The following is a 25,659-nucleotide window of genomic DNA, read 5'->3' as shown; positions in this document are numbered from 1 at the left end:
CTCGCCCCACCACAGCGCTCCTCTTTTCTCTGCTTAATGACTATTTGCTGTTCTGAACGGGATAGAGTGCGAGGGAATTAGGGTCTGCTTTTGTCCTCTGAGAGAATGGGTTCTCCTGTTGGGAGGAGGAGATGGACGCAGATAATGAAAAACTTCTGCACAAAAACAGAGTCAGGACACTGAAAACAGCCCCAGGAGAGGCGGCAGGTCCCGCAGGAGTCAGGCAGGTGGAGACGGGGGCCTGATAAGGGAGTGACGGGAAGCCGTCTCTGAGGATGGGACCGCCGAGCTGCTGTCCGAAGGAGAAGGACCCCAGCAGGGAACGTGAGGACGGCTACCCGTGCAGGGAGCCTGGGAGTAGCGTTCGGGGAGCAGGAAGGAGGTGATGTGGCCGGAGTGGAGGGGTGCTGGGGGGAGCGGGAACCCTGGGGGTGGCCCAGGTCTTTTGTTTAGAAGATACGGAAGCTGGGGGTGCGCTTCCCGAAATGAGGGAGACCTGGAGGAGGAGGCGATCTTGAGGGAAAGTCTAAACTTCTGTTCACGCCTGTTCTATCTGAAATGTACCGTTAGACCTCCAAGTGGAGGCGGCTGGCATCCAGGTAGGCACGAAGCTGGGAGTTCGATGGGGCCGCCAGGGTGGAAACCGAAGTGAGGCAGACATAGCCTTGCAGTCCTGGGGGGGCGTGGGCTCTAGGAATGCACACAGAGGGCTGACACGACGTCCCCTCCCTGCCGTGGTCACAAGCGCGGGTCCCACCTCCCTATAAACGTAGAATAATGAAACCACGGTTGACCCTGGATAATAATCCAGTCCAATTTTCTCATTTCACCAATGCAAAATCTATGGCCAATGAGCGATTCCAAAGGCCCCAGTACTTAAGACAGAGAGGACTGGGCGTCTAGTTCAAGTACAAGACACGACTTGTGTGTATTTTCCTGAGCGTAGCGAAAAATACCCTCCGAACAGGTCACTGCGCGAGGCCCCTGCCTGTGGCCCGGCCCCGGGGGGCTGGGTGAGGGCACTTCCAGCACAGGTGAGCACAGACATCAGCAATCAGCCGCGTGTTAAATGCCGCCCTTGGGCTAAAAGTGAGCTCTCTCTACAGGGAGATGGGTCTCCTGCTCAGAAGGAAAGGAGGAGCCAGTGTGGGTGAGACTCCCCTGTCAGGTGCTGGCCTCCTAAGGAGGAAGCGTCACTTGACTGAGAAAGGAATGCCGCCCTTGTCTCTTACGCATGATGGCTGATCGCTGGAACAGCACTGGGAAAGGCAAGGGGCACTTCACAACAAGCGTGTTTCCAGAGGATGTTCGCGAGGGCAGGTGGAAGGTCTGGGCTGCGACCCCTCAGTGTGGTCAGGGACGGGGGCAGAATTAGGACGTGCAGAGCTGGGCACGGACAAGACAGGGAGACAGAGGAGTGGGTGACGAGGACCAGGACAGCAGCGGGGCCGCAGCAGGGCCAGGGAGAGGGACACAGCACAGCTGGGGGGCTTCCGTCCCGAAGGCCAGGCAGTGACGAGGAGAAAGAGGGGAGGGGCTGCAGAGAGAGACCCAGAGTCGGGCCATGGAATGGGGGCCTGCCCGCTGTCCCAGAGCATCTGGACATCAGCGCCTACTACGACTCCCGGGCGCTAGGGAGACACTGAATGCAATTTTCCTCAGTAAATTGATGGAAGACAATCAAGCCTGCATTTCTGCTTAACAGACGTGGTGATAAATACAAAGTGAAACTCCACTCGCGGATCGTTGACGAAGCAGGTGATGAACATGCCTTGCGCCAGAAGCCCGTTTGAGAGGTAAGGGAAAGGAGGCCACCAATCGGATGGAAAACCAGGAGACTCACAAGGGAAATGAGGACTTTCTCAGCTTCCACGTGGATGCTTTACCTCTAAAAGCGAATTACGAGAGTGAAAGTTCCTTTCAGTAATGGAGATTCTGTATCTTGTGCTGGGAGGTGGTTCTAACTATGAAAACTGAAGGCTTAAGAGCAAATTGGTCTTGTAATTGTACGCGAATGTCTGCTTTGGGTGGGGCTCTTCCACTGCACACCATGTCCCTCGCTAATTCCCAAGCCTCTGGCCTTCGTTCCTGGTTTATATGTCACACACTTTGCTAGTTTTTGTGACTCCCTTACTTTCTTTTTGACACTGTTCACTCATATTTTATTGTTTACCCCAAATCCAACACTAACGTGTGGACATCTGTCTACAACCCTGCGTGTCTCCAGGGCTCCTCACACCCCAAGGAAGAGACCCCTTCACCCCGAGTGCCTTTGTTCAATTCCACCAGCACCTAGAGGGGCCTGAGATCGGGGGGGGCTTCCTTTGTCCATGTGGCTCCAGGGGTGGCTCAGAGCTGGCACTCAGCAGGTGCCCCTGGCAGGTGCCGACCGACGATGCTGAGAGAGGCTGGTGGGAGGTGCCCCCAGGCTCCTTCCTCAACAACAGGGGAGCCTACGGACCCCCGTCCAGGCTTCTGCATTTCCTCAAGGGCCCGTTCTCTAAATGACTGTTACCAGGAACTGCAACAGTTCCAGGACCCCAGGAACACGTGACTCACTCCCGAGGATAAACAGGCGCGAGGGCTGAGGTGTGAGCGCCCAGCCCAGCCTTGTTATCGGACAGGGTGACAACGGTTTCCACGGCTCTCACGCTCTCCTGGGAAGCTTGCCACGGCTCCGGCCGCCATGCTCTTAGGGAGCTCAGGCCACGTGGAGAGGCAGCTCCTTATTCAGAAAGAGGGTCTTTACGGAGGGAATCAAGTTAAAATGACATTACCAGGATGGGCCTGGTAATCCATTACGACTGGTGTCTTCATCCAAAGGGAAGTTTGGACACAGAGACAGATGTGCACAGAGAAAGATGAAGTACTGGAGAGACGCACCTGGGAGCCGGGAGCTAGGACTGCAGGGAACCGCCAGGGGCCGGAAGAGGCAGGAGGGGCCCTCCTACAGGTTTCCGAGGGAGCCCTGCCCACACCTCGACTCCAGACTCCTGGCCTCTAGAACCGCGAGGGAGTCTATTTCTGTTGTTCGGGGTGCTTTTTTTACACAGCAGAGGTGGAGGGGCTAGCACTGGAGCTGGCCGTACTGGCCAGGAGGACGAAATAAAATGCAGCTAAAATCCACTCTCCACACCGAGGTCGGCACACTGGCCCTCGGGCCAGATCCGGTCCACAGTCCGTTTTGTTTAGTTTGGTTCTTACAACTTTATGGAGCTATAACTCACATACTTCGCAACTCACCTATTTAATGCACAATTTGATGGTTTTTACTGCACTCAGAATTGTGCAACCTTCGCCACAGTCAATGCTACCACTTGATTGTTTAAAGCGTTTTCCTGGAATGCAGCCACGGGCCTTTGTTGACATACTGTCTGCGGCAGCTGCTTCCCTACCAGGCAGAGCTGATAGTTGCAACAGAGACCTTATGGCCTGCAAAGCTAGGACCATCTACTGTCCGGCCGCCTGTGGACTCATCAGCCCTGCCACGTGGTCTGCAGTGAGGATCACCGAAGAAGCACAGTTACGGGTGGTCTCTTTCTATTCCCACAAAACTGCCTGAGTCTCCGTTCCTGCATCTCCCAGGCAGCCTGCTTCAAGGCTGTGCTGAGAAATGCCGAGAATGTGGTAATGGTCGGAGCCCATCGAGGCTCTTCCCCGCACCCAGGAGCTGGCGCACACCCGAGTCCTGCCTGCAGCTCCCCTCGGTGGGCTGCCCCCGCGCCCAGAGCACACCCCGAAGATCGCACCTCAGCCTGCAAAGCCCATGGGGTCAACTCTGGTCATCTCTGACCACTGCTGCCTCTTGCTGCTCTGTCCCCACGGACCTTTATGCCATAGTTCTGCCCATCAGCCCATCTCCGTCCCCCCTGCCTGGACTGTCCCCTCTGCCCTGTCCCACCTACTCCCACGGCCAGCTCCCCAAAACTCAGTGCTCAGTCATAAGTGTCACCTCCAACAGGCCTTCCCAGCCACGCCATCTAAAAGACCCCTCCCCAACCACACTTCCCCTACAGCTGAGTTCACGTCATGTACATAAGCATTATCTGTCCCTACATGGAATGTGGGTTCCATCAGAGGAGGATGCATCTATCTTATTCACGGGAGTATTTCCATCTCCTGGAATACTGCCAGGCACACAGTAGGAAATAAATGTGTTGAAAGTGTGAATAACCGCACCAGCTGCACACACATCACCACCCAGGGACCTTTCCATTCTTTCCCTCTTACCCTTCTCTGTGACTAATTTGCTCACCTGGGAGCCTCTATGGAAAGCTCTTCCATTAAAGGCCATGCAAGGATTGACTAAGCACAGCGGGTCATTACCAAGGTCAAGAGTAGGTGCAAGCAATCGAAAGCCTGATGTTGAAGAATCATCACGGGCTAAGTGTGGTGCCTATTTATTCCAGGCCTACTGAAAGCATAATCTTAGTCCAGGAAAAATTCAGGCAGGAACCCCATTTACTAGCTGTTTTTCTATATAACAGACCTTGGACCAACTGGCAAGTCTCCCGGAAACCCCACACACGTGTACACACACACTCTCTCTCCCTCTCTCCCCCAGGAGGTCAGAGTTCGAGGTGAGCGGCCTCCTACCTGTGTCCGATGCCAGATGACAGATGCCCTGGAATGGCCCAGCTTGTTCCTGCAGGGCCCTTTATCGTAATGGATCAGGAGGAAGTCATCCTGAGAAGGAAGAGAAAGAACAGGGGTGGGTGGGAGAGTCCTCTCTGTTTAGTGAATGAGTCCTGCCTGGTCCCAGTTTCTTTTTTTTTTTTAAATAAATTTATTTATTTTATTTATTTATTTTTGGCTGAGTTGGGTCTTCTTTGCTGCGCGCGGGCTTTCTCTAGTTGCGGCGAGCAGGGGCTACTCTTCGTTGCGGTGCGCGGGCTTCTCATTGTGGTGGCTTCTCTTGTTGCGGAACGCGGGCTCTAGGCACGTGGGTTTCAGTAGTTGTGGCACACAGGCTCAGTAGTTGTGGCACACGGGCTTAGTTGCTCCGCGGCATGTGGGATCTTCCCGGACCAGGGCTGGAACCCGTGTCCCCTGCATTGGCAGGCGGATTCTCAACCACTGCGCCATCAGGGAAGCCCCCAGTTTCTTTTTTTTAAGCTCAAGTTGGCGATGTGAGAGAACGAGGACGACAGCAGAGGAAGAACGTACACCCAGAGGGGGCTGCTGCCACCCCAGGTCCCCGTGAGTCCCCAGGCTCTCCCTCCTCCGTGAAGCGTCCCCGACAGACTGCTCAGGGGCCACTAGAGGGAGCCCTGCTCCAGCTTCCATCTCTGCCCCAGCCCGGCTCCCCGCCCCCCGGGCTCAGGGACTCCGTGCTGATGCAGGCCTTCTGAACAAGTAGGTCAGAGGCTCCCCCAGCCCTGGCTGTGCTTTACTCCCCACGAGTCTCTGCCTGTGCATCTTCCCGCCACCCTGGCAGGATTATTCCGGGATGAAATGACTTCCTTTATGTCTGGTCCATCCTCCTCGCCCTGAAAGTGCCTCCTCTCAGCTCAGACCAAGAAAATGTTCTCAGTTCTCAAGAGGAGACCCGCCCTCCACCTAACAGTTCCTCAGACTGTCTAGAAGTGAGAGGGAGCTCGAGGGAACATCCTGCCCACCCTACCACCTCCAGCTGTCCTCACGTCCCACCTCCATCTCCAATCACCTTCCCCTGACTATCTTCACCAGACCGTCAGGGTCTTGGAGCTGGGACCCTGAACTGATGTCAGCCTCTGTAACCACGTCCCCGGCTCGGTGCTCGGCCCCCAAACCTCAGCAAGCAGTGACCGAGGTGCAGGAGTGGGTTTCCTGGACAAAACCCTTTGCTTCTCCATGTACAGGAGGTGCCATTTTCTCTCCTATTGTCCATAAAAAGAACCAGCTCAGTAAACAGCACAAAAGAGAGGCCGATGCTGTTTGTTCACTTAACTGAGGCTGTAAACAGAGCCTCTTTTTGAGAAAAGGGGAAATAAGCACAAGACCCAGGGTGTCTGAGACGGGAAGTCACTCCTCCGAGCGCCGGGCAGAGCCGGTGGCGGTGGTGTCCTTTGGCCCTTCGCGGCCCCGCTGGGTGGTCCTCCCAGGGAGCCCCCCTCTCATCCTGAGAGCCGCCGGCCTCCAGTCTGATGATTTCATAGGTCGGCCTCGCGGAGCCTGAACCCACGCTGGAGCATCAGGAAATCCTGGCTTTCTGGGGGTTGTAGCGAGGGCCCAGACTGCCACCCCCAACTCACCCCCTGTCCTAGACCCTCATCTGTCCAAGGAAGCACAGGCGCGGGTGAATGCACGCCTCTTCCGGCTGGAGCTTGTCCTCTCTGGGGCCATTTCTCATGACTTCTGTCCACGGAGACTCTCTGTTCCTTGAACTCCTAATTCTGTTTTCTTTCACCCACACACCACGGAGATTAACGTCCCATTTTAAGCCTCGTTTTCCCAGGCTGCCTCTCACAGTCTTGCTCTGTAGATGCCTAACAGCCTTTGGATTTGTTTTCTGAAACGCAAGCTGAGCTGCGTCACCCAGCTGAGAAGTCTTCAGGGCTCTCGCCTGGCAAAGCTGGACAAACCCAGTTGCACTTTACAGTCACCGGGGCCACCTGGGGAAACGCGGATCCTGACTCCGGGTCAGGGGGGTGGTGCCCAGGTCACAGATGCCCCACGTGGCCCTCATCAAGCTGCTGTTGGACCAGTGCTCAGGGGGCACTAGCCCCCGTGCCAGAGGTCCAGCTCTAGCTCGGCACGGAGACCCTGGTCACGTCCCCCGCCTCGGCCAGACACAGACCACGTACAGCCCACATCCTTCCTGACCACGTCCTGTCCTCTGGAGGTGACCCGTCTCCCACACTCTGCCCTCTGCCTGGTCAGCTAACTCTCCATAGCTGTGCCCACACCCCACTCCCACCCCAGACCCAGTGACCCACCCCGGAGGGGCTGCTGGGGACTCCACACCAGCTGTCTTGTAGCACTGCTCCCTAGGACCTGGTGCTACTAGGGGCTTCTCAGTCGGGAGGTCACCAGCCCCTCGAGGTCACGGATTTTGCCAGCGACATCCTGGCAGCCCAGGCCTCCATGCGGAGTTGAGTTGCCAACACTCACGGCACGCTTCCTGAGCAAAACAAAAGCCTTCTCCCTAACAAAAGCACTCCAAGATGCTTTTACGATATAAAAGTGATTTCATCGTGACTTTAAGTTCCTGGATGAAGCCCTTGGGCATACCCACCGCAGGGCCTGCCAGGAACCTAGGTGCGTGGTGAGAGTGAACGTTTCCCTTACATTGTTCAGAGAAGCCTCATCAAGCTTCTGGGTGGAAGCAGAAACAATGGTGCTGGCGAAGGAGAGCACGGTGGCCCAGACGCTCGCAGATAACAATGAATTCCTCAGAGCAGCTCCACCACGGAAGGTTTGAGGCTTCCTGCCCTACTCTGGCCGACAGGGACTGGTCGTACCCAAGCTGCTGGGCCTTAGGGTCTGAAAGACCAGAGAGTGGATGCCGAGTCCATTCCTCACTCCGTCGGTGCTTTGGGGAAAGACGGCTAACCTTCCTGGACTGCTTCCTAAAGTCAGGAAATCATCATTCCACCTCTCACAGAAAGAGTGCCCGTATGAAACAACAGAGGTGTGCAGCGCAAGTCACAGATAGGCCAACCTTCAGCCCACATAAGCATCACTTCATAAATAGGGACCATTGACCACCACCTCCAAAAACGACAGAAGGCGAGCGGGTCCCTTCTGTCTGTAAGCGGTGAATGTTGGGCCCACAGGGGCAGCAGAGAAGCAGTGCGGTCCTGGGCCTCACAGGTGAGGGCGGGGCCTGGCGGGGGGCAGGGGCAAGGACGAGGATGGAAAGAATCACCCTAAGATGACTGATAACTCCGGGAGGTGTACGTGCACAGGAGCCGGTGCTCGGAGAGGAAAATTCCCGAGAGGAGGGAAGGGGGACGTGTAAGCCCCTCCTCCGTCTCAGAAGCTCTGCTGCTTCCAGACACACGTTCACACACTTGTCTTAAATCACGGCTACTGTCCTTGACTGACCGTTGCAGAGCTGACCCCCTGTCCCTCAGGGTCTGTTTTCTGTGGCCACAGGGTCACTTTTCAGCAGCTCATAATCTACAGAGGAAAACAGGCCACCTTTGGCCCCGAGGACGCTGACTTTCAAGGAGGAAATTGCCCTGTGCTACCTCTGTCCCTGGTCTGGGCAGAGCCAGGACACAACGGGGCCTCTGGCCGGCGGGGACTGTGCTTTAGAGCCGAGTCAGACGGACACACAGACGGACAGAGAGGGTGTCTCTCCAGAGACCAGAGCAGAGAGAGAACAGCTTTGGGCTCAAAGGGGACAGACCTCGGGGAGGTCAAGGTAGCAGGGGAGGTCACAGCAGAAGCAATGCTCCCTCTGGAAGTCTGTGTCTGTCCATTTCTAATACTTCCCCCAAAAAAATCTACCAGGAGATTTGATAACATGAGGTAAAACTGGCATTTCATTTCCTTTCCCCTTTAGGAAAAGTTAATAAGGAATTGCAAATTGCAGGCCAGACTTTAGATAATATAACATAATTTAATAATCAGTTTTCAAAAAAAAGAAATACAGTAAAATGCAAATTACATATATATATTATGTATGATACAGGGAGACTATATATAGCCTATATATGATATATAGAGACTATATATATAATTATATATATGATATATAAAGAAACTATACACATAAAGCCCCTGAAGGCCCTAAAGACTTTGTAATGCTTCAGACATCATTCTAAACAGCAGAGACAGCGCAGGGTACACTGGGGAGATGGTGGCCGTATGAGGCCAGAAACTTCCATTCTGCCAGACGGCAGAGGGTCTGTATGTTCTTCTGCCCTGCAGGTGACACGAGCGTCACTAAAGTAACTGCCCCGCGTCCAGCATCCACGGTCCCCTGCCTCCATCATCCTTGCTATTCCAGGAACGGCCCCTGCTATGGACTGTTTGCATTCCCCCAAATTCCTGTGTTGAAGCCCTGACCTGCAGTGTGATGGTGTCTGGAGGTGGGGCTGCTGGGAGGTGTTTAGGTTCAGAGGAGGTCATGAGGCTGCGGCCCCCGTGACGGGATTCATGTCCTTATAGGAAGAGGAAGAGAGTCCAGAGCTTCCTCTCTCTGCCAGGTGAGGCCACAGCGAAGGCGGCCGTCTGTACACCAGGAAGAGGGTCCAGAACCTGATGACGCCGGCACTGATCTCAGACGTCCAGCATCCAGCACGGAGAGATCAACGTCTGTTGTTTCAGCTCCCAGATGTGGGGAGATGCTGAGATCCTACCCACCCCTTTAACACCCAGGCTGAACCCCAGCCTGAGCTGACCCTCCGCTCCCAGAGCTCCTGCACAAACTCCCATCTTTTGATACCACTGCATCCAGGGAGCTCATATTACCATAAATACGCACAGAGAAAACGCCTGACCGTGTAACTTCAGTGAAGCGGCTGGCGCACGCCTCCGGGTTCAGCCCGACCCACAAAGCCCCCGCCGCGTACTCACGTCCAGGGACTCGAGGCAGTACCAGCAGAAGGCGTGCTTGCAGCTCTTACACATCATCTGTGCGCACCCTTCGTCCCGCTCGATGTAGACCTTGCACTTGGGGCAGCGTTTGATGGGCGCGTCGTCCTCCTCCAGTGGGAAGGCGGAGCTGCTGAGGGAGAAGCTGCATCAGGGCCGTGCTCAGAGGGCCAGAGGGCCAGGAGACACCTGCCAGCACAGGTTAACCCTGGACGCACCAGCTCAACTAGAGGGACTGAGGCCACCTGTGTTAAATGAAATATGTTGAAACCAAAGAGACTCGAACTCTGGAAAACAATCACGGAAAAACTGGGAAGCAGCCAGTTTGACTTAGGGAAAAGAGCACGGTCAGCACATGACTACATTTAGACACGCACAGACGACCCAAAGAAAATAGGGCACAGGGCTGAGAATGGAGGCCTCTGAATAATGGGAGTACGGTCAAATGTTATGCCCTTATTCATATAGTTGTATGCTTTCCTAAGGGTTGATAACACATGGTATGCTCTCCTCCATGATCAGAAAAAAAAAAAAAAAATGTTAAACACACACACACACACACACACACACACACTAATCGCTTATTAAGATCTACTTGGCTTCTCTGTACAAAATTGTTTTCCTGAGGGGTCTGAGCAGGCCCACAGGGGTGAGCATGGTGGCATTTAAGCCTGGGGTCAAGTGCAGCTCTTCTGCACACAGGCTGGGTGGCAACCTCTCTGAGGCCCAGCCTTCTGGTCAGTGTGAGTGTGACAGATGGGGTTATGCAGGTGTGAAGGGCGCAGGGCAGTGCAGGCCTATGTGAAGTGCCCAGTAAATGGCAGCAATGATTCTATGCTGCTCATAAAAAGACAGCCCAGGTATCTTTTTAGGTTGACTGTAGAACGATGTCCATCCCATGCTATTCATCTTAAAAGACAGCTAAAAATATGGAATCATCTGGAAAAAGAAGCGGTCAAGGGCAGTTATCACTGATTATGGGGAACGTACTGTTTGAACTCACTGCAGCTACTCAACGTCACCAGGAGAAAAATGATTTCCCATTGGGATGAGCAGCCTTTTCAGAACCTAATGCATTCATGAGTATGAATTCACTACAAGTGAGCAAATTCTGGCATCCTGAGTAAATTCTGGCTGAAGGATCTTCCACAAGCATCATAGTGAATGTCAGCCTTAATTATGTCATCACTTTACACGGTTGTCTGAGGATCAGTGAGCTTCCGAACAATTGCAGCCTCAGGGTTTTCCTAAGCTCGGGGCTCCTACACCGTGGGGCACGTGCTTCAGCTTGATAGGTTCTTGTTTCGTTCACTAGTACAAGGTGACCAGGTAAGACGCCCTGGAAGCAAGCAGTACGTCCTCGTAGTCAGGGGGTCTGGAGACAGACATGCAAGCCCTGGCTGGCCTGTGTACATACTATCAGTCTCCACGTCTGCAGACATGAGGCAAACTGCATCCGTCTCAGAGAGGGTGATGAAGATGTAAAGAGTTTCTCTGTGCTGAGCACATAGAACCCAGCATGTGTATAGTAATCACTCAATAAATGGTAGTTGTTAGTAATACTATTACTGAAAGATAATACAACTGTAGCTCAAATTCATCTCTAATTTAACAGCAAACTGCAGACCAGCCTGGCCGCACAGAATGTGATTTACGATGAAGGAGGGTTGTCATAACACGTGCAGGTGCCTCCATGGGGACGGGCAGGGGCCAGCCGTGCACAGACGCTAGCTGCCTCCTTCTGGAATGAGCTTGATTTTCTAACAAAGGCCAAAAGTCAGGAGGTACCATGTCCCGTGATTAAGGTTGACTATCAGGTTAGAAAACATTGTTTTGGTTTGAAAGCCAGGTGTGACCTTAAAATAATGAAACCAATTTTCTCATGTGACTCATAAACTAATTTTGAAGGAAATGCCATGAACAGAGGCCACGTTCGTGGAGAGTGGAAAGCGCCTCTCAGGGAGACTTTTCAAGCGGAAACAGTTAAAATATGTAAGTTCTGGTGCATTGCGGCATGGAAATTATATGGTATAGACAACAGTTTTCAAACATTTTCTGGTATCTGAATTATATTTAAAATGATTATTAGTAACAACTACTACTATACACTCAAACTTGTGAAGGCAGGTAGGAGTCTTTTGACAGTTTCATCACAATTTACGTGGTCTAATGTCTTTAAGGGGCAAACACACAACATAAACGAGTGGGGCTGGTCAGGTGGTGGGTGGGAATGGGGGTTAAAGGAAGATTTAACTTTAAGGAAAAAAAGTCTGTTATATGCAAATAACCGAGTGTGTCCTCCGTTATAAATGGTAGTTGACAGTCAGCCCAGGGACCAGGGAGACAAGAGGGAGTGGTGAGGACTGTGGCAAAGTAAAGATGCCAGAAACCCCGGATAAAGAAGGGGTTGCTGCCCAGCTCCAGACACCTGTCTCCTGGTGGGGATGTAGTTCCATGTGGCTGGATAAGCCAGAAAGTCAGGTTTTTTTGGTAAAATCTTTGTTTTTTATATTTTCACAAAATGAGATTTGTGAGTTCTTATTCAAATTGCCCTTGTGTCCGTTTCTTAGGTTGCACAACCTGATTTTTTTTTTTTTTCATTTTGTTTGTTCTTGTTCTTTCTAAGGTATATCACGGATGATTTAATATACACGTACGTCGTGCCATCGTGACATGATTGCGGTCTTTGGGCAATGACGTCCATGAGATCAGAACACCACAGATGAAGAAATACTAAGTCGTCAGTCTCCCAACACCCACCACCCTCCACCTTAAGAAGGTTTTATGGACCCCTTCTTCATCCCTCCCAAGAGCAGGACACCGGCTCTTCCTGACTCCTGGTTTCACTGGTTCTTGGAAGGGAGGAGCCCCTCACTCACTAAGTGGGGCCTTCTCTTAAACAGTCACCCGACTGCTTCACGAGGGCACAGCCCCGCCTGCCCTCTACCTGCTTCTTCCCCAGCCTGGAAATCCAGCTCTCCCAGTTATGTGTAATCTGTCACACATGCAGTGTGGCTCTTCTCGCAAAATTATGAAGGATCAAGACCCTAAGTTAAGTGATCATTCTAGCGTTTCGGCGCCTGCTGTATGCCGAGATTTGGGGTGACAACGTCCAAACAAACACAAGCGCTCAGCCTAGTGGAGGGATTGGCCACATAAACAGATGAACTAACATCCAACAAGGCTGGTGTTGTCATCAATGCAGACGATCTCCATGGGGGACACAGAGAATGGGTCTCCAACCCTGCCCTGGGAACTGGGAAGCTTGACAAAAGAGGGGACATGAGCCACGTCCTCGAGGGTGGCAAGGAGTCCCCAGGGAAAGCAGGAGGGCGGAGAAGGGACATTCCAGGCACAGCACAGAGGTGCAGGCGGCAGGCGACAGGGGTGTGTCCGGCGTCACCACGAGGGTCCCTGGGCAGGTCGAGCTGTGGGGAGAGGGGCGGGGGGCAGCAGATGGGGACAGAGGAAGACAGGCTGGTGACACCTTCGGGTGGATGGTGAGATTTCCTCCACCAGGAAGTGGCCTCAACAGGCGCTGGGCCACGTCTATCTGATTGAACCAGATGCCACTGCAGATACTGGAGGACAAAACAGCTGAATACTATCAATTTCTATGCTTCAGCCTACTAAATTTCAAGGTACACAGAGTGATGCTGTGGTGTCCACCTGGCCATCCAGGCTGAGGGTCTGGCGGGGGACGGGAGGGCAAAGCCGCTACGGTGGTTTACCGCATCCTTCCTGCCAAGCCCCCCATTTCAGGGACATGCGGCCCCCTTGGCCTCAGGCACCAGGAGCCTGTATTTGGCGAACCTTCTGGTGTTTCTAACCACTGCCCCCCCTCCTCTCGTTCCTGCTCCTGCACCCCCATTTTGGATCATCTTCAGCACGATGGAGTCTTGGAAAAACTTCAGGTATCACAGGACTTAAAACCCTGCATAGTAACTGACTGTTCATACGTTTGCCTTTCTGGATGGGCAGAGTGTACTCTGTTTCTTATGCATCTTTCTATTTCCAGAGGCTGGCACAGTGCCAGGCACATAATCAGTTCTCAAAAATAAATAACAAACGAATAAACAAATCCAGGTCTGAATGAGACCCAAGAGAAGAGCGTACGTGGAGACTGACCGGGGTGCAGGCCTGTCCTCCCCAGAGGCACATTGAGGGAGAAGGCTGATTCCTTCTCCCGGCCTGCAGTCTGTGCCCCGAGCGTACCTGGTCTCCCCGGGAAGGAAGGTGATGGGCACGGTCTCCGGGCAGCCCTGGCCAGGGTGCCAGCTGGCTTTGCAGGCAGAGCAGAATTCCGCGTCGCAGGCTTTGCACTGCACTAGCTGCGGGGTCTGCAGCCCCATCTCCTGGAGCTGGCACACAGCCTGGCAGGTGGACGCCGGGCACCAAGTCCGACAGGGGTCCAGGAGCACCTCTGGCACAGGGAATAAAAACGGGCAAGTCAAACTCTGCAGGACCAAGGATCTGGCGGGGCTTCGGACTGATGGACACGGACTTCACGTATTTAAGGGAGAAAAGGAAATCGAGGTCAGACATAATACACCCTTCACGATCCGGGACCCATCTGGCTCCTCTTCCTCCCCGCCGGCCACTCCCCACTTCCCACTCCACTCACGTGGGGGACAGCAGATCCCCAACTACCCCCAGAGTCCTCGTGGCTCAGGAGCCCCTACATCCTGGAAGCCTTGTGGTCCAGGGACCACCTCCTGCTCCCTGCCCCCCTGCCCTGGGACATAGCTTCATGCAGTCAGGCCCATCCTTCAGGCTCGTAGCCTCACAACCTAGCCCAGGGTGGGGTGTGCATCGGGCATCCCAAAATATTGGTTAAGGATGGAAGGAAAAGAGGGAAGGGAGATGGCTGATTCTTCTTCTCATCAAAGGTCTCCTCTGACTTATGACTGTCTCCCTCCCAAGTTCAAATCAAAGCCCTGAGCTAAGGACTGTATGAAATTCACTCTTCAACAGCAGGGTTTCCCTCTGAAGTGGAGCCCACGTCACTAAGAAGCCTGATTTGATGAAATTAGTCAGGAGGTTTATTTTGAAAAACAGAACACCACAACACTCCCATTCCTTCACATCTGCTTTCATATCTCACATTTCTTTAAATAACGGTCCCGAGCTGTCCTTCACGTGAGCCTGGTTACTGGTTCCTTGGACCCTTTGTCCAGTGTGACTGGACTCTCAATGCAGGCCAGCGGGAGGGAGAGCTGGGCAGGAACCCACATGGATGCTGACGCAAGGCCAAAACGCCGCGAGGGAGGCCAAAGGATTCCAGGGTGTGTTCAAAGGCCTCCAAGTCAGCCACGGAGGGTCGCTCTTGAGAAGGAATGGACTGCATTGTGCTGGGAACTTGGAATCAGTGAAAGGCGCTTGCAGGCTTCTCGGCCACGTGACCAGCGATGGCCAGGGTGGGTCGATTCACCCACATCAGAGACAGGATTTGGAGGCACTGGGACCTCCAACAGGCTGGGGCTGTCAAGAGCTGCAGGCGCCCGGGCCTCACCTCAACAGGCCACCCGTGTGTTTGCCATGTTCCCCAATCAAATGTGGATTCAGCCCGCCATGAATGAGCTCCTGTCAGGTACAACGGGACTAAAAACCATCTCACCATCCAATCTGGGGGCTAACAGTAAGTATTTCAGTCTTTGAGGGCCATGAGGTCTCCATCCAACTACTCAGCCCTGCTGTGGTAGCACAAAGGCATCTGTGTTGATTCGTAAATGAGTGTTCCAATAAAACTTGATTTATAACCCCAAGCCAGGGGCCGTACTAATTTGGCCCACTGGCCACGGTTGGCCGACTCCTAATCGAATCTAACTTTTTTTAAAAGGTGAATTAATCAACAGCACAAAAGTATCAAATTGGTAGGTCTGGCAGAAGCTTTAGAAGACTTGCTAATACAAAGCAATACCGGCATTCAGGAAAATGTGATACTTTTTAATTGTTTTTCTTTATAACAAGGTAAAATCTTCCTGATGCGCCTAATAGCGCGCGAAGGAGTAAAATTAGCTCTTGTCATGATGAGCTGAGAGTATTGGCTTTTCTAAGACTGTCTCTGGCTCTCCAATCCAAGGACGTGGTTTTGTGGGAAAACGCACGTGTGTGGGGCAGCGGCCTGCAGGCCCCTGGGCTGAGGAGGCAGGAGGAAGGCGGAGGGAGGGATGCAGAGGCGGCCTGGGGCATGCGGGGGACACACCAAAGGCCGCTGCCCCAGGGTCCTGTGCCTTTTAGCGGCGGCCCTCCCCCTCCCTCATCTGGAATTCTCTAAGAGCTCTGCCTCCGGTGCTGGTGTGCGTGGAGGGTGAGCCAGGGTTTGCGGCACCTGCATCACGGGGCCCACATGTGCCCGGCCCCCGAGGACATTGCTGCGGGATGTGGGCGCTTGGCCTGCCAACAGCAGGACACGGGCAGGAACGTGCTCAGCGGGGTCGCTTTCCCTGCCAACTTGACAAGGTGTTGAGTTTAGACCCTTCCAGTTCCCACCGCTCCCCGCTTCTGCTCTGAGAAGGCTGTGACCTCAGGAGGGGACCAGCAGAACCTCTTCCTGCATCTCACGGCCGAGCGCCATCTTCCGTCCACTCCTCTTAGATGGCACGCGTGGCTGCTGGGGGGGGCCTTTTCATGAAAGGCCCAATTATATCATGCAGCGCACAGCAGAGGAGACCCAGTTAGGGTTTCCATGGTAACGACTTCAACAGTGCGACCTGTGTCCTTATGGCACCGCCCACCCCCATGGGAGAGACTCCCTGTGGGAGACGTAGAGGGCAAACACTCTGCCCCATCGATCTGCTAGCTCAGAACACCCTTCCGCAGTGTTGCCGGCACACATGCCCCTGTGGGCACAGCCTGGGCTCCTCTCTCAGACTTCTATTAAAATTCTACATCATCACCCCGCTGCTGGAGTCTGCCAGCTGGGTGTACAAGATGAGATGCGATCAATAGGAAAATCCACACTGGGCAACAGCAGAGGTTTTCTTTCCAGGATGTGTATATACATACATATCTATGTCTGTCTATCTATCTATGTATTACATGTATATCTTATACTATACATTAGATACATTATATCATATGATATATTATAACTATTATAAATATTGTATCTAATATTTATATATATACATATTTGTATATATTTTCACACAAGGCAAGCAGTGTATTTTCTGGCACACTAGAAGAAACTCATCTTAACTCCCATCTCCCAAAGGTATATTCATAATAGATTAATGAAGCAGGTCCCTAATAGCTCTACTTATCAAAAAGCCCAAGACTCTTTTAAAAGATGTTTTTCTTTCCCTTTTTTTTTTTTTTAACATCTTTATCGGAGTATAATTGATTTACAATGGCGTGTTAGTTTCTGCTGTATAACAAAGTGAATCAGCCATACATATACATATATTCCCATATCCCCTCCCTCTTGTGCCTCCCTCCCACCCTCCCTATCCCGCCCCTCTAGGTGTTCAGAAAGTACCGAGCTGATCTCCCTGTGCTATGTGGCTGCTTCCCACTAGCTATCTATTTTACATTTGGTAGTGTATATATGTCCATGCCACTCTCTCACTTCATCCCACCTTACCCTTCCCCCTCCCCATGTCCTCAAGTCCATTCTCTACATCTGCGTCTTTATTCCTGTCCTGTCCCTAAGTTCTTCAGAACCATTTTTTTTTTTTTAGATTCCATACATATGTGTTAGCATACAGTATTTGTTTTTCTCTTTCTGACTTACTTCACTCTGTATGACAGACTCTAGGTCCACCCACCTCACTACAAATAACTCAATTTCATTTCTTTTTATGGCTGAGTAATATTCCATTGTATATATGTGCCACATAAAGATGTTTTTCTTTGTTAAACACAACTGTCCTTTGAGAAGCACACTGTGAAGGGCCCAGCACCCCCGCTCATACTGGTCCATTCTCACTGCCCTGGATATATAAACAAACGTCTGCAGCGTGGTGTGGTCGGTGCTCAAATAGGAGCTCGTGTGTAGTCCAGTGGGGCATGCAGGCAAAGGCGATGGACCTTCCCTGGAAGCTTGTTTGTTCCCAGCCTTGGGGGTCTTCCAGTTGGGAGAGTAGGTGCTCAGAAAGCACCTCACAGCCTCCCTCCTGGCTTCCTGCTTCCCAAGGACCTGGCTGGAGGACTGGGGAAACTCAGATTGAAATCAAGGCTCTGATATAAGATGAGACATGCAAAGTTCACAGGAAGACAGTGTTTGAAACTTTAACCATAGGACTTTTTAGTAACTAAAGGTTGTCAGAAAATCATGGCAACTGTCAGTTTTAATCCAGTCACCAACCTCATTTGAAAATGAATTTCAAAGGGAGAGAGTACGTTGAAACTTGCTCACTGATCCTGTCTCAGAATTTGCTCAGTGACCAGCTATAATCAATAGCTGTATTTTATTAGCCCTAACATTTTAACATTTCATTCAGACCGGTCTCTGGTCCTATTAAGTCCGAGTCCTTTTTGTGTTTTTTGCTGCTTTGAACGTAATGCTAGAAAAATGTTTTAAAGTGATGGGTTTGAGAGATTTTTTTTTAACCTAAGTCGAGTTGGGTTCATTACGCAAAGGAAAAAAAAAATCTTTGACTAAGCTAAAGTTCGGAAGAAATAACACAGTTAAAATTATTATGTAGGAATATTTACCCAGCTGCGTTTTTAAATTCAATGTCATAGAAAGTTCATTTTCTTGTAACCCAAATAACTGCCAGTTTCTGTCAAGATTCCCACTGGAAAATGTTTTCAGAAGACGCTCAAAGTCTCAGAAATCCAAATTAATTTTATTGTGCCACATACTGACGTTTGTATCACATGGCATTATATTTAAGCTATAAACTGCCCCAAACCAAACAATATATGGCATTTAAATAAATAAACTCTTGAAAACAAATTTCAATGCCATCAAAAATCCTGTTTGATTTTTTTTAGGTTGGCCACACATTACCTTTTTTTTTTTTTTTTCTTGAGAAGTGAGCCTCAAGAGGAAATGCAGCTATCTTTAGCATTTCTTTTAAAAAAAAAAAGAAAAAGAAAACTTTCCACATTCAGCTAAACTAAGAGTCTCTGGACACTTTCCTCTAGTCTATTCCGCATTCCATTCCCATCCTGATGGTGTTTTCCTGTAAACACGCCACCCAGGGCCGCATCTCTCATAAAGGCCTGATCCAGGCAAGGACTGGGAACCACTCCAGGAAGAGGGGGGAGCAAACTTCAGTGCTCACAAACCGAGCTGAAAACTTTACAATCCGGATGCGGCATCTTCACAATAAAGTTTTACATACAGAGCATCTTCTACCCATGTCTTATTCTGCTCCTTTTCAGATGAGCCCAAGGTCCAGAATATATATGAAAACGAGGCCAAACAATCCACAGACTCTTTAAAATACCATGTTATGATCCTGAAGTACTTCAGACAGCAAAGAGAAAGACCCATCCCGGACGGTCAGCGTGTCTGAACTCCGGAGCGGCCCGGCTCCAGCCAGCAGGGCTGGGCAGGGCACTGTGGGGGACCTGGTCCACACCCCACCCCACTACCCACCAGAGATGGAAATCAGGGCGCGTCAGTTAGCCTCTGTGGGTGTCAGGTTAACAGACAACCTTGTCGGGCTGTTGGGAGACTTGGTGAACTAAGGACTCAGCACCCACTGGTCCCGGCGTGCACGAGGCAGCCTGTGAAGGCGATGGACATGCGTGCGGTCAGGATGGTGAAGGCCACGATTCCACCCTGCCTGACCTCGGGACTTGCTTCCAGGCCTTTGTATCTTTTAAATTCACCGGAGGTCTAAGAATTAGTTCTCAGACTGTTAGGCCTTAACCTGGCTGGAGAACAATGCCCCACGAGGGTCTCTTTAAACTACCCCCAAAATCCCAAACCCCTAGAAGCAAGCTGTGTTTCACGAATCTTTCCTGTTCCGAACTAGATCCCCAACAGAGGCCTTCCAGCCGTGAGCTCTGCAGAGAATTCAAATGACAGCCGAACTTTAGAAGTCTAATTTACATCAATGTTTTCACTTCTGCTGTAGCCAAATGATATATAATCACAAGCACCAAAAGCACTCCCCCAAGTTACCCGGATTCTGTCACAGGAATCATAACTGGCTAGGACACTGGGGCACCTACCTCTTTCAAACTGTAGCTTTTTGTATCTTTGCATGATTTCAGCTGCAACCATACACTCAATCTAAGGGAAAAAAGAAAAAGGAGTAAAACAATCTGAGGGCTAGACTACACTGCCAGGTCAGCCTAGACAGAGCCCATGACCCCCGATCCGCTGAGGAGCCCATGCTCGTGCACCCCAGTTTCCCCAGCTGAACGTGCCTCGTTCTCCTGTAGGTGGCCCTGTTTGGGGCAGGCAGCATCAGGGCAGCTAATTGCAGTTTCTAATCCTTCTTTGATCAAGAGTTCCACATACTGTTTCAGGCACTGAAAAAAAGAAAAAAAAAAACAGAGAAATATCTGTAAACATCTTTACTTCCTTAAGGCTGAAGGAGCAGTGAGGCAATAAAAAAAAAAAAAAAAAAGGACAAATCAAACACATTGTTCCAATACGGTTTTTTGTATATTTTCCGTGTAGCCATAGCAACGACCAAATTAGGGGTTGTATTCACTCAACAAATATTTGCGGGGTACCTCTTCTGCACTGGGACTAGGGATGCGGGCTGGACCCCTGGGCCCGACCTCGGCAAACACCGTGCCAGTGAGCCCAGGGCAGAAGCAGAGGCATCGAGGGAAGCAGGGAAACCGTGTCCCTCAGACACACATCAGACGTCAGGCGCCATGCTCACTCCCCTATATTCCACTGTTTCACGTGCTCCTTAGAACATTCTCGCAGGAAAGGTATGACCATGTCATCATTCAGGTGTGAACACTGAGTGACCAAAGAAGGAACTGCCAGCTTACCCAGACAGCAAGGGCAGAGCCCAAATTCCAACCCAGCCTCGCCTGCCTCTAAATCGCCCCTGCACCCCCCACACTGAGAACCCAGATATGGCTGCCCATCCTCCTTCAGTGACCCCTTACTTACTGGGCAATTACTTGCTACCACCTTCCCCTACTTGGCAGTCTGGCTGGACATCTGAAGTAAGTCAGAAAAATCAGTGAGGGACACAAAGCAAAGTTCATACCAAAGTGAGGAGGCCTTTCCCGATGCCGGTTTACTCTTGCCTCACCGTCTGCTACTCGTGGAAATCCAATACTCCCTTAAAAAGCACTTCGCAAACAACAAGTAGAAGAAAGGTCATGGCCTTCCCTAGTTGCAAGCTCGCTACCAAATGTGACTGAGACAAACACTGAAGCGCTTACATCAGAACTCAAAGAGCATGGGAAACCAGACCTTTCAATGAAGGGACAGCAAAGCACAGTATCTCACCAGCATCTCCGAACCTCCTTTCAGTCACAGCCCAGTGTAATACTGGGGCTCATAATTCCACCACCACTACACTATTATAATAACACTATTACGTGTCATAGCGATTCATCAAGAAAAGCACATAAACTGTTGGTGGGAATGTAAATTGATACAGCCACTATGGAGAACAGTACGGAGGCTCCTTAAAAAACTAAAAATAGAACTACCATATGACCCAGCAATCCCACTACTGGGTATATACCCAGAGAAAACCATAATTCAAAAAGACACATGCACCCCAATGTTCATTGCAGCACTGTTTACAATAGCCAGGACATGGAAACACCCTAAGTGCCCATCGACAGACGAATGGATAAAGAAGATGTGGTACATATATACAATGGAATATTACTCAGCCATAAAAAGGAACAAAATTGAGTCATTTGTAGAGACATGGATGGATCTAGAAACTGTCATACAGAGTGAAGTAAGTCAGAAAGAGAAAAACAAATATCGTATATTAACACATATATGTGGAACCTAGAAAAAAGGTACAGATGAACCGGTTTGCCGGGCAGAAATCGAGACACAGACGTAGAGAACAAACGTATGGACACCAAGGGGGGGAAGCGGCAGGGGGTGTGGTGATGGGATGTATTGGGCAATTGGGATTGACATGTAGACACTGATGTGTATAAAATTGATGACTAATAAGGACCTGCTGTATAAAAAAATAAATAAAATAAAATTCAAAAATTCAAAAAAAAAAAAAAAAAGAAAAGCAGATAAGCTGTTTCCTAAGCCTCTTCCTCCCCACAGAATGTCTAATCCATTTCATTATAAGAATGCATGGTTACTAGGAACGGATGGGCCTAAAATCAGATCCAGCTGCAGTTTCCACTGGTTCTGTGCTTTGAACAAGTCTTCCTCTCTACCAGCCTCATTTTCTGGACCTGCATTTTAGGGTGGTTCAGCCTACCTCATGGTGGAGTCGAAAGAATACTGTGCAAAAGAAAGAGGTCGAGGACTTCCCTGGTGGCTCAGTGGTTAGGAGTCCGCCTGTCAATGCAGGGGACACGGGTTCGAGCCCTGGTCTGGGAAGATCCCACATGCCGCGGAGCAACTAAGCCCGTGCGCCACAACTACTGAGCCTGCGCTCTAGAGCCCGCGAGCCACAACTACTGAGCCCACGCACCACAACTACTGAGCCCATGTGCCTAGAGCCCGTGCTCCGCAACAAAGAGGAGCCACCGCAAGGAGAAGCCCGAGCACCGCAATGAAGAGTAACCCCCGCTCGCCGCAACTAGAGAAAGCCCGCTCGGAGCAACGAAGATCCAACACAGCCAAAATAAATAAATAAATAAATAAATAAATAAATAAATTTATATTAAAAAACAAAAAGAGAAAGAGTCTAGAAGACTACATGGAAAAGAGTATATGCTCAATATATAAATGACAATTGATCTAAATGGGTAATTCTCACCATTTTAGCAAACCAGAATATTTCATTCACTAAAGACTCTAAAGATGGCAATTTCTTTAAAAAATAGAAACCAAGGTAATCCTCGAAAAGACCCATCTCCTACAGCCTCTCTCAAGAGCACTGAACAGAACGCTAAGACTCCACGTGTCAATTGCAGCCTTGGTGCCTACGACCCAAGGGCCCTGTATCCCTCTGACCTGTCCAAGCTCCCTGTGACCACGTGGGCCCTGAACTTAGGTTTTTCCCAGATCATCTATGTTTCACCAATGCAATGATGATGAAGAGAGCTCCAGAGAACCGAGTAAGGATGAGCCTGGTCCTGGCACTCCCTCTGAGGCCTAAGATGGCAGAGGTTTCAGAGGTAAACTCATCAAAACCAACACAGGAGCTTCCCAGAACGAGGGAGGGGCAGAGGAGGAGGGAGGGGGTCATGCCGAGCCTCCATCAGGCCTGCACCTCTTCAGGAAGATGGCACCATGGTTTGGTGGTGCGCTGAACCCCTACAGCAAGGTCTGTTCACAGTGGGAGGTGACTGGAAAGCGAATGTCCTGTGTGGGGCTGGGGGCAGGCTGAGGAGGAGAAACACGGCAGGCTTCAGAGCTACAGAGACACCTGGAATCCCTGCCCTTCCAGGCAGAGCCGCGGGCCGGTTATGTGATGAGTTTGGGCCACAGCTCCCTTGACTACAGAATACAGATGCCCATCTTGCTGGGCTTTTGCAACGGTAAGAAAGAAACTATGTAAAAGCACCTGGCACAATTCCCAACACACAGACCAGCTAAGTAAGAGGGACCGCTGTTACCTGCTGTGTGTCTATCTGGGTGATAGATGTCTTACAGTCATAGGTGAAAAAAAAATCAAAACCTTAGCAACAAGATCATCATTTTACTTTTTACACTTAAGTTTGTCTAAATTGAGTCTCTGGAGGACACTGGATTGCCGTAAACTGATAAAATGCTGAAAACTCTCACAATACTGTGCAGAGAAGTACATGATGAGAGAAGGTTTACAAAATGCAACAATGAAAGCTGGTGTGAAGCACACACCCGGGGGGGCATCTCCGAGTCTAAACGACGCTGTTGAAGAGACTGCACGTATCAACAAGCAGTGCGTCACGTCTGCGGAGGACTACCCAGGGGCGCACGTCCTATGCCATTCGCAGGCCTCTATGCAATTTGCAAAATGACTGTGCTCTGGAAGCATCCATTTGTTTACTACAGAAAAAGAGATGAGGATCCAAGTGCCTGACCAAGCATCCATGGAAAAGAAGCCCAGGCTTCTTCCAGATATAAAGCAGGCCATGACTCACAAGCTATGTTTTTCAATCTAATAGCAAAAAGATGTCTTGAAATGAGCACCCAAAAAATGCCAGAGAAACCTCAGTCAAAATATACAGGACAAAGGCAGGCACTGATGTATTGATATTTCCTGCTATCATATTAGTTATAACTCTCTGTAACCAAATGCCTCAGGACCCTGCGTTAATCACTACCTGTGTTAGCCAACTAAACACACACGAGGCTCTTAGGAGGTGTTAATCACTCCCATTTTATGGAGGAGAGAACAAAGCCCAGGGAGGTTAAAAACGGGCCCAGAGGTGGAGCCCGTAAGAGGAGCTCGAGCTCAAACCCACGTGTGCCTGACTCCAAAGAGGTGAGGGTTTTGTTTTTTTAAACTCGTGCCTTCTTCCTCCCCAATCAAGAAATCTTTCATAAGCAATCATTTATTACTTATTTTCTGTTACCTCATGAGGTTTTATTTTTTTTTCAGTACAAAGCATTGTATGCATTTTAAAGTGGCAAAGTCTGAGTCAAACTAGACTGTGTCTTTATGTGTCCCTGATGCTTGGATGCCAGGACATTCCATGACATCAAGACCCCAAGGTCCCTGTGGGAAAAGACGCGGGTGCAGACCCTTAAGACGCACCGTGCTGGGGCTCCCGTGGGGTCCCGCCTCGGGGGTGCGGGTGGTCAGGAAGGCATCCCGGAGATGGAAAGCTGGCCAGAGAGACAGGACGTCCCAGCAAAGGAGCGTCTACCACACAAAGGGCAGGAGGAGGGAGGGGGGCTGTCGAGAGCCGCAGAATGTTCCAGGCCTTTCGTTTTCCACTCTGTCGTCCAACTCTTTGAAACCCGGTCCAAAGGCAGAGGCAGCACTGCTGATCTGCTAAGGTACCTCCGCTGTGTCAGAATTTTTCTGCCGAGGAGAAGGGGCCACAGAGACACCTCTGCCTGATGTAAAGTCTGCAGCAAGTCTGAATTTCATCTGTTTTCTCCCTTGGAGGCCTGCTGGCTACTGATGATGCTAACAGCCGAAAGAAACCCCCAGAAACTGTGCTCAGAGGTGCCTGAGTAGCTTCTGCTTACCAAGATCCACTGTTTACGAACAGTCCGTGCAGGCAGGTCCAAACAACTGTGGTGGGACCCCCACGAACAGTGTTCAAACAGCAAGGACCCTGGAATCCCCGCCCTGGGTTGGAATGCCAGCGAACCCGCTTGCCAGATGTGTGACTGGAGCAGGAGCTGCGCCTCTCTGAGCCCCCGTCCTCCGCGGTGTGGAATGAGACAAGCCTGGTGGACAGAAGAGGATGCGTCTACAGTCGGTGCCCCAGGGCCCGCAGCGCTCCGGCATGGTGCCCGCACACGCGCCACGTGTCCTGCTCGGCACGCCCCGGCCTCCACCGCCGAGGGTCTGCTTACATTCCTTCTCTGTTAGAAGGCAGGCTCTTTGAAAGCAAGAACTGTTCATCTTTCCAGCCCCTGTGCCTGTGAGAGCTGGCAGAAAGCAAGGGATCAACAACGCTGCAGGGAAAGGCAGATGCCAGCAACCGGGGACGTGAGCGCTCACACACACCACAAGCCGACACCCGCGTGGACGCGGACGCTCGGCAGCCGTGCAGAGGAGGGGAGACCCGGGGCGGCGCGGGCCTCAGGTCACTGCCAAAGAGCAGCTGGACGGCGTGGCGTCCCAGGCATCTCCGCAGGCGGGGAGGGCAAGCCCTTCCTCACACAGCTGTCCTCAGGGAGGCGGGAGCCACCGCCTGGCAGAGCAGGCATGACAAGGATGCCTCGTGCATCCCCCCCCCCCGCCCCTCGGCCATGCCACCAGGGGCTGGAAACCTGAGCAGGCCACCCAGCCAGCCCCGTGGTGAATGTTCTGGCAGCGAGGCTGCTCCAGGCTGCAGGAATGTGACTTTACCCAAAGCAGGGGAGTCCAGAGTATGAAGGTTGCTTTTGTAAAATTTTTAGGGGAAAGCAAAATTCAGACTTACTTTCTACCAAAAAAAAAACCC

The 25,659-nt window shown here is 51.2% G+C and overlaps 1 protein-coding gene across 7 annotated transcripts in view; it reads right to left on the bottom strand.

Moving 5' to 3' along the window:
* RNF144A (ring finger protein 144A) overlaps positions 1 to 25,659 on the bottom strand; it is a 114,032-nt gene that overhangs the window by 6,156 nt on the left and 82,217 nt on the right. For 6 of the 7 annotated variants that reach the window (XM_061211135.1, XM_061211133.1, XM_061211132.1 and 3 more), the window contains 5 exons: positions 19,855 to 19,959; positions 19,657 to 19,717; positions 13,741 to 13,948; positions 9,508 to 9,658; positions 4,597 to 4,686 (listed from right to left, as the gene is read on the bottom strand). In XM_061211135.1, the coding sequence (XP_061067118.1) occupies positions 4,597 to 4,686; positions 9,508 to 9,658; positions 13,741 to 13,948; positions 19,657 to 19,717; positions 19,855 to 19,959 (615 nt within the window). The remainder of the gene's footprint in view (positions 1 to 4,596; positions 4,687 to 9,507; positions 9,659 to 13,740; positions 13,949 to 19,656; positions 19,718 to 19,854; positions 19,960 to 25,659) is intronic. The other variant, XM_061211138.1, reaches the window with a different exon arrangement.

Source organism: Eubalaena glacialis, chromosome 14 (assembly GCF_028564815.1).
Source record: "Eubalaena glacialis isolate mEubGla1 chromosome 14, mEubGla1.1.hap2.+ XY, whole genome shotgun sequence".
In the NCBI taxonomy this organism is placed as follows: domain Eukaryota; kingdom Metazoa; phylum Chordata; class Mammalia; order Artiodactyla; family Balaenidae; genus Eubalaena; species Eubalaena glacialis.
This window is presented reverse-complemented; position numbering and strand designations above follow the sequence as displayed.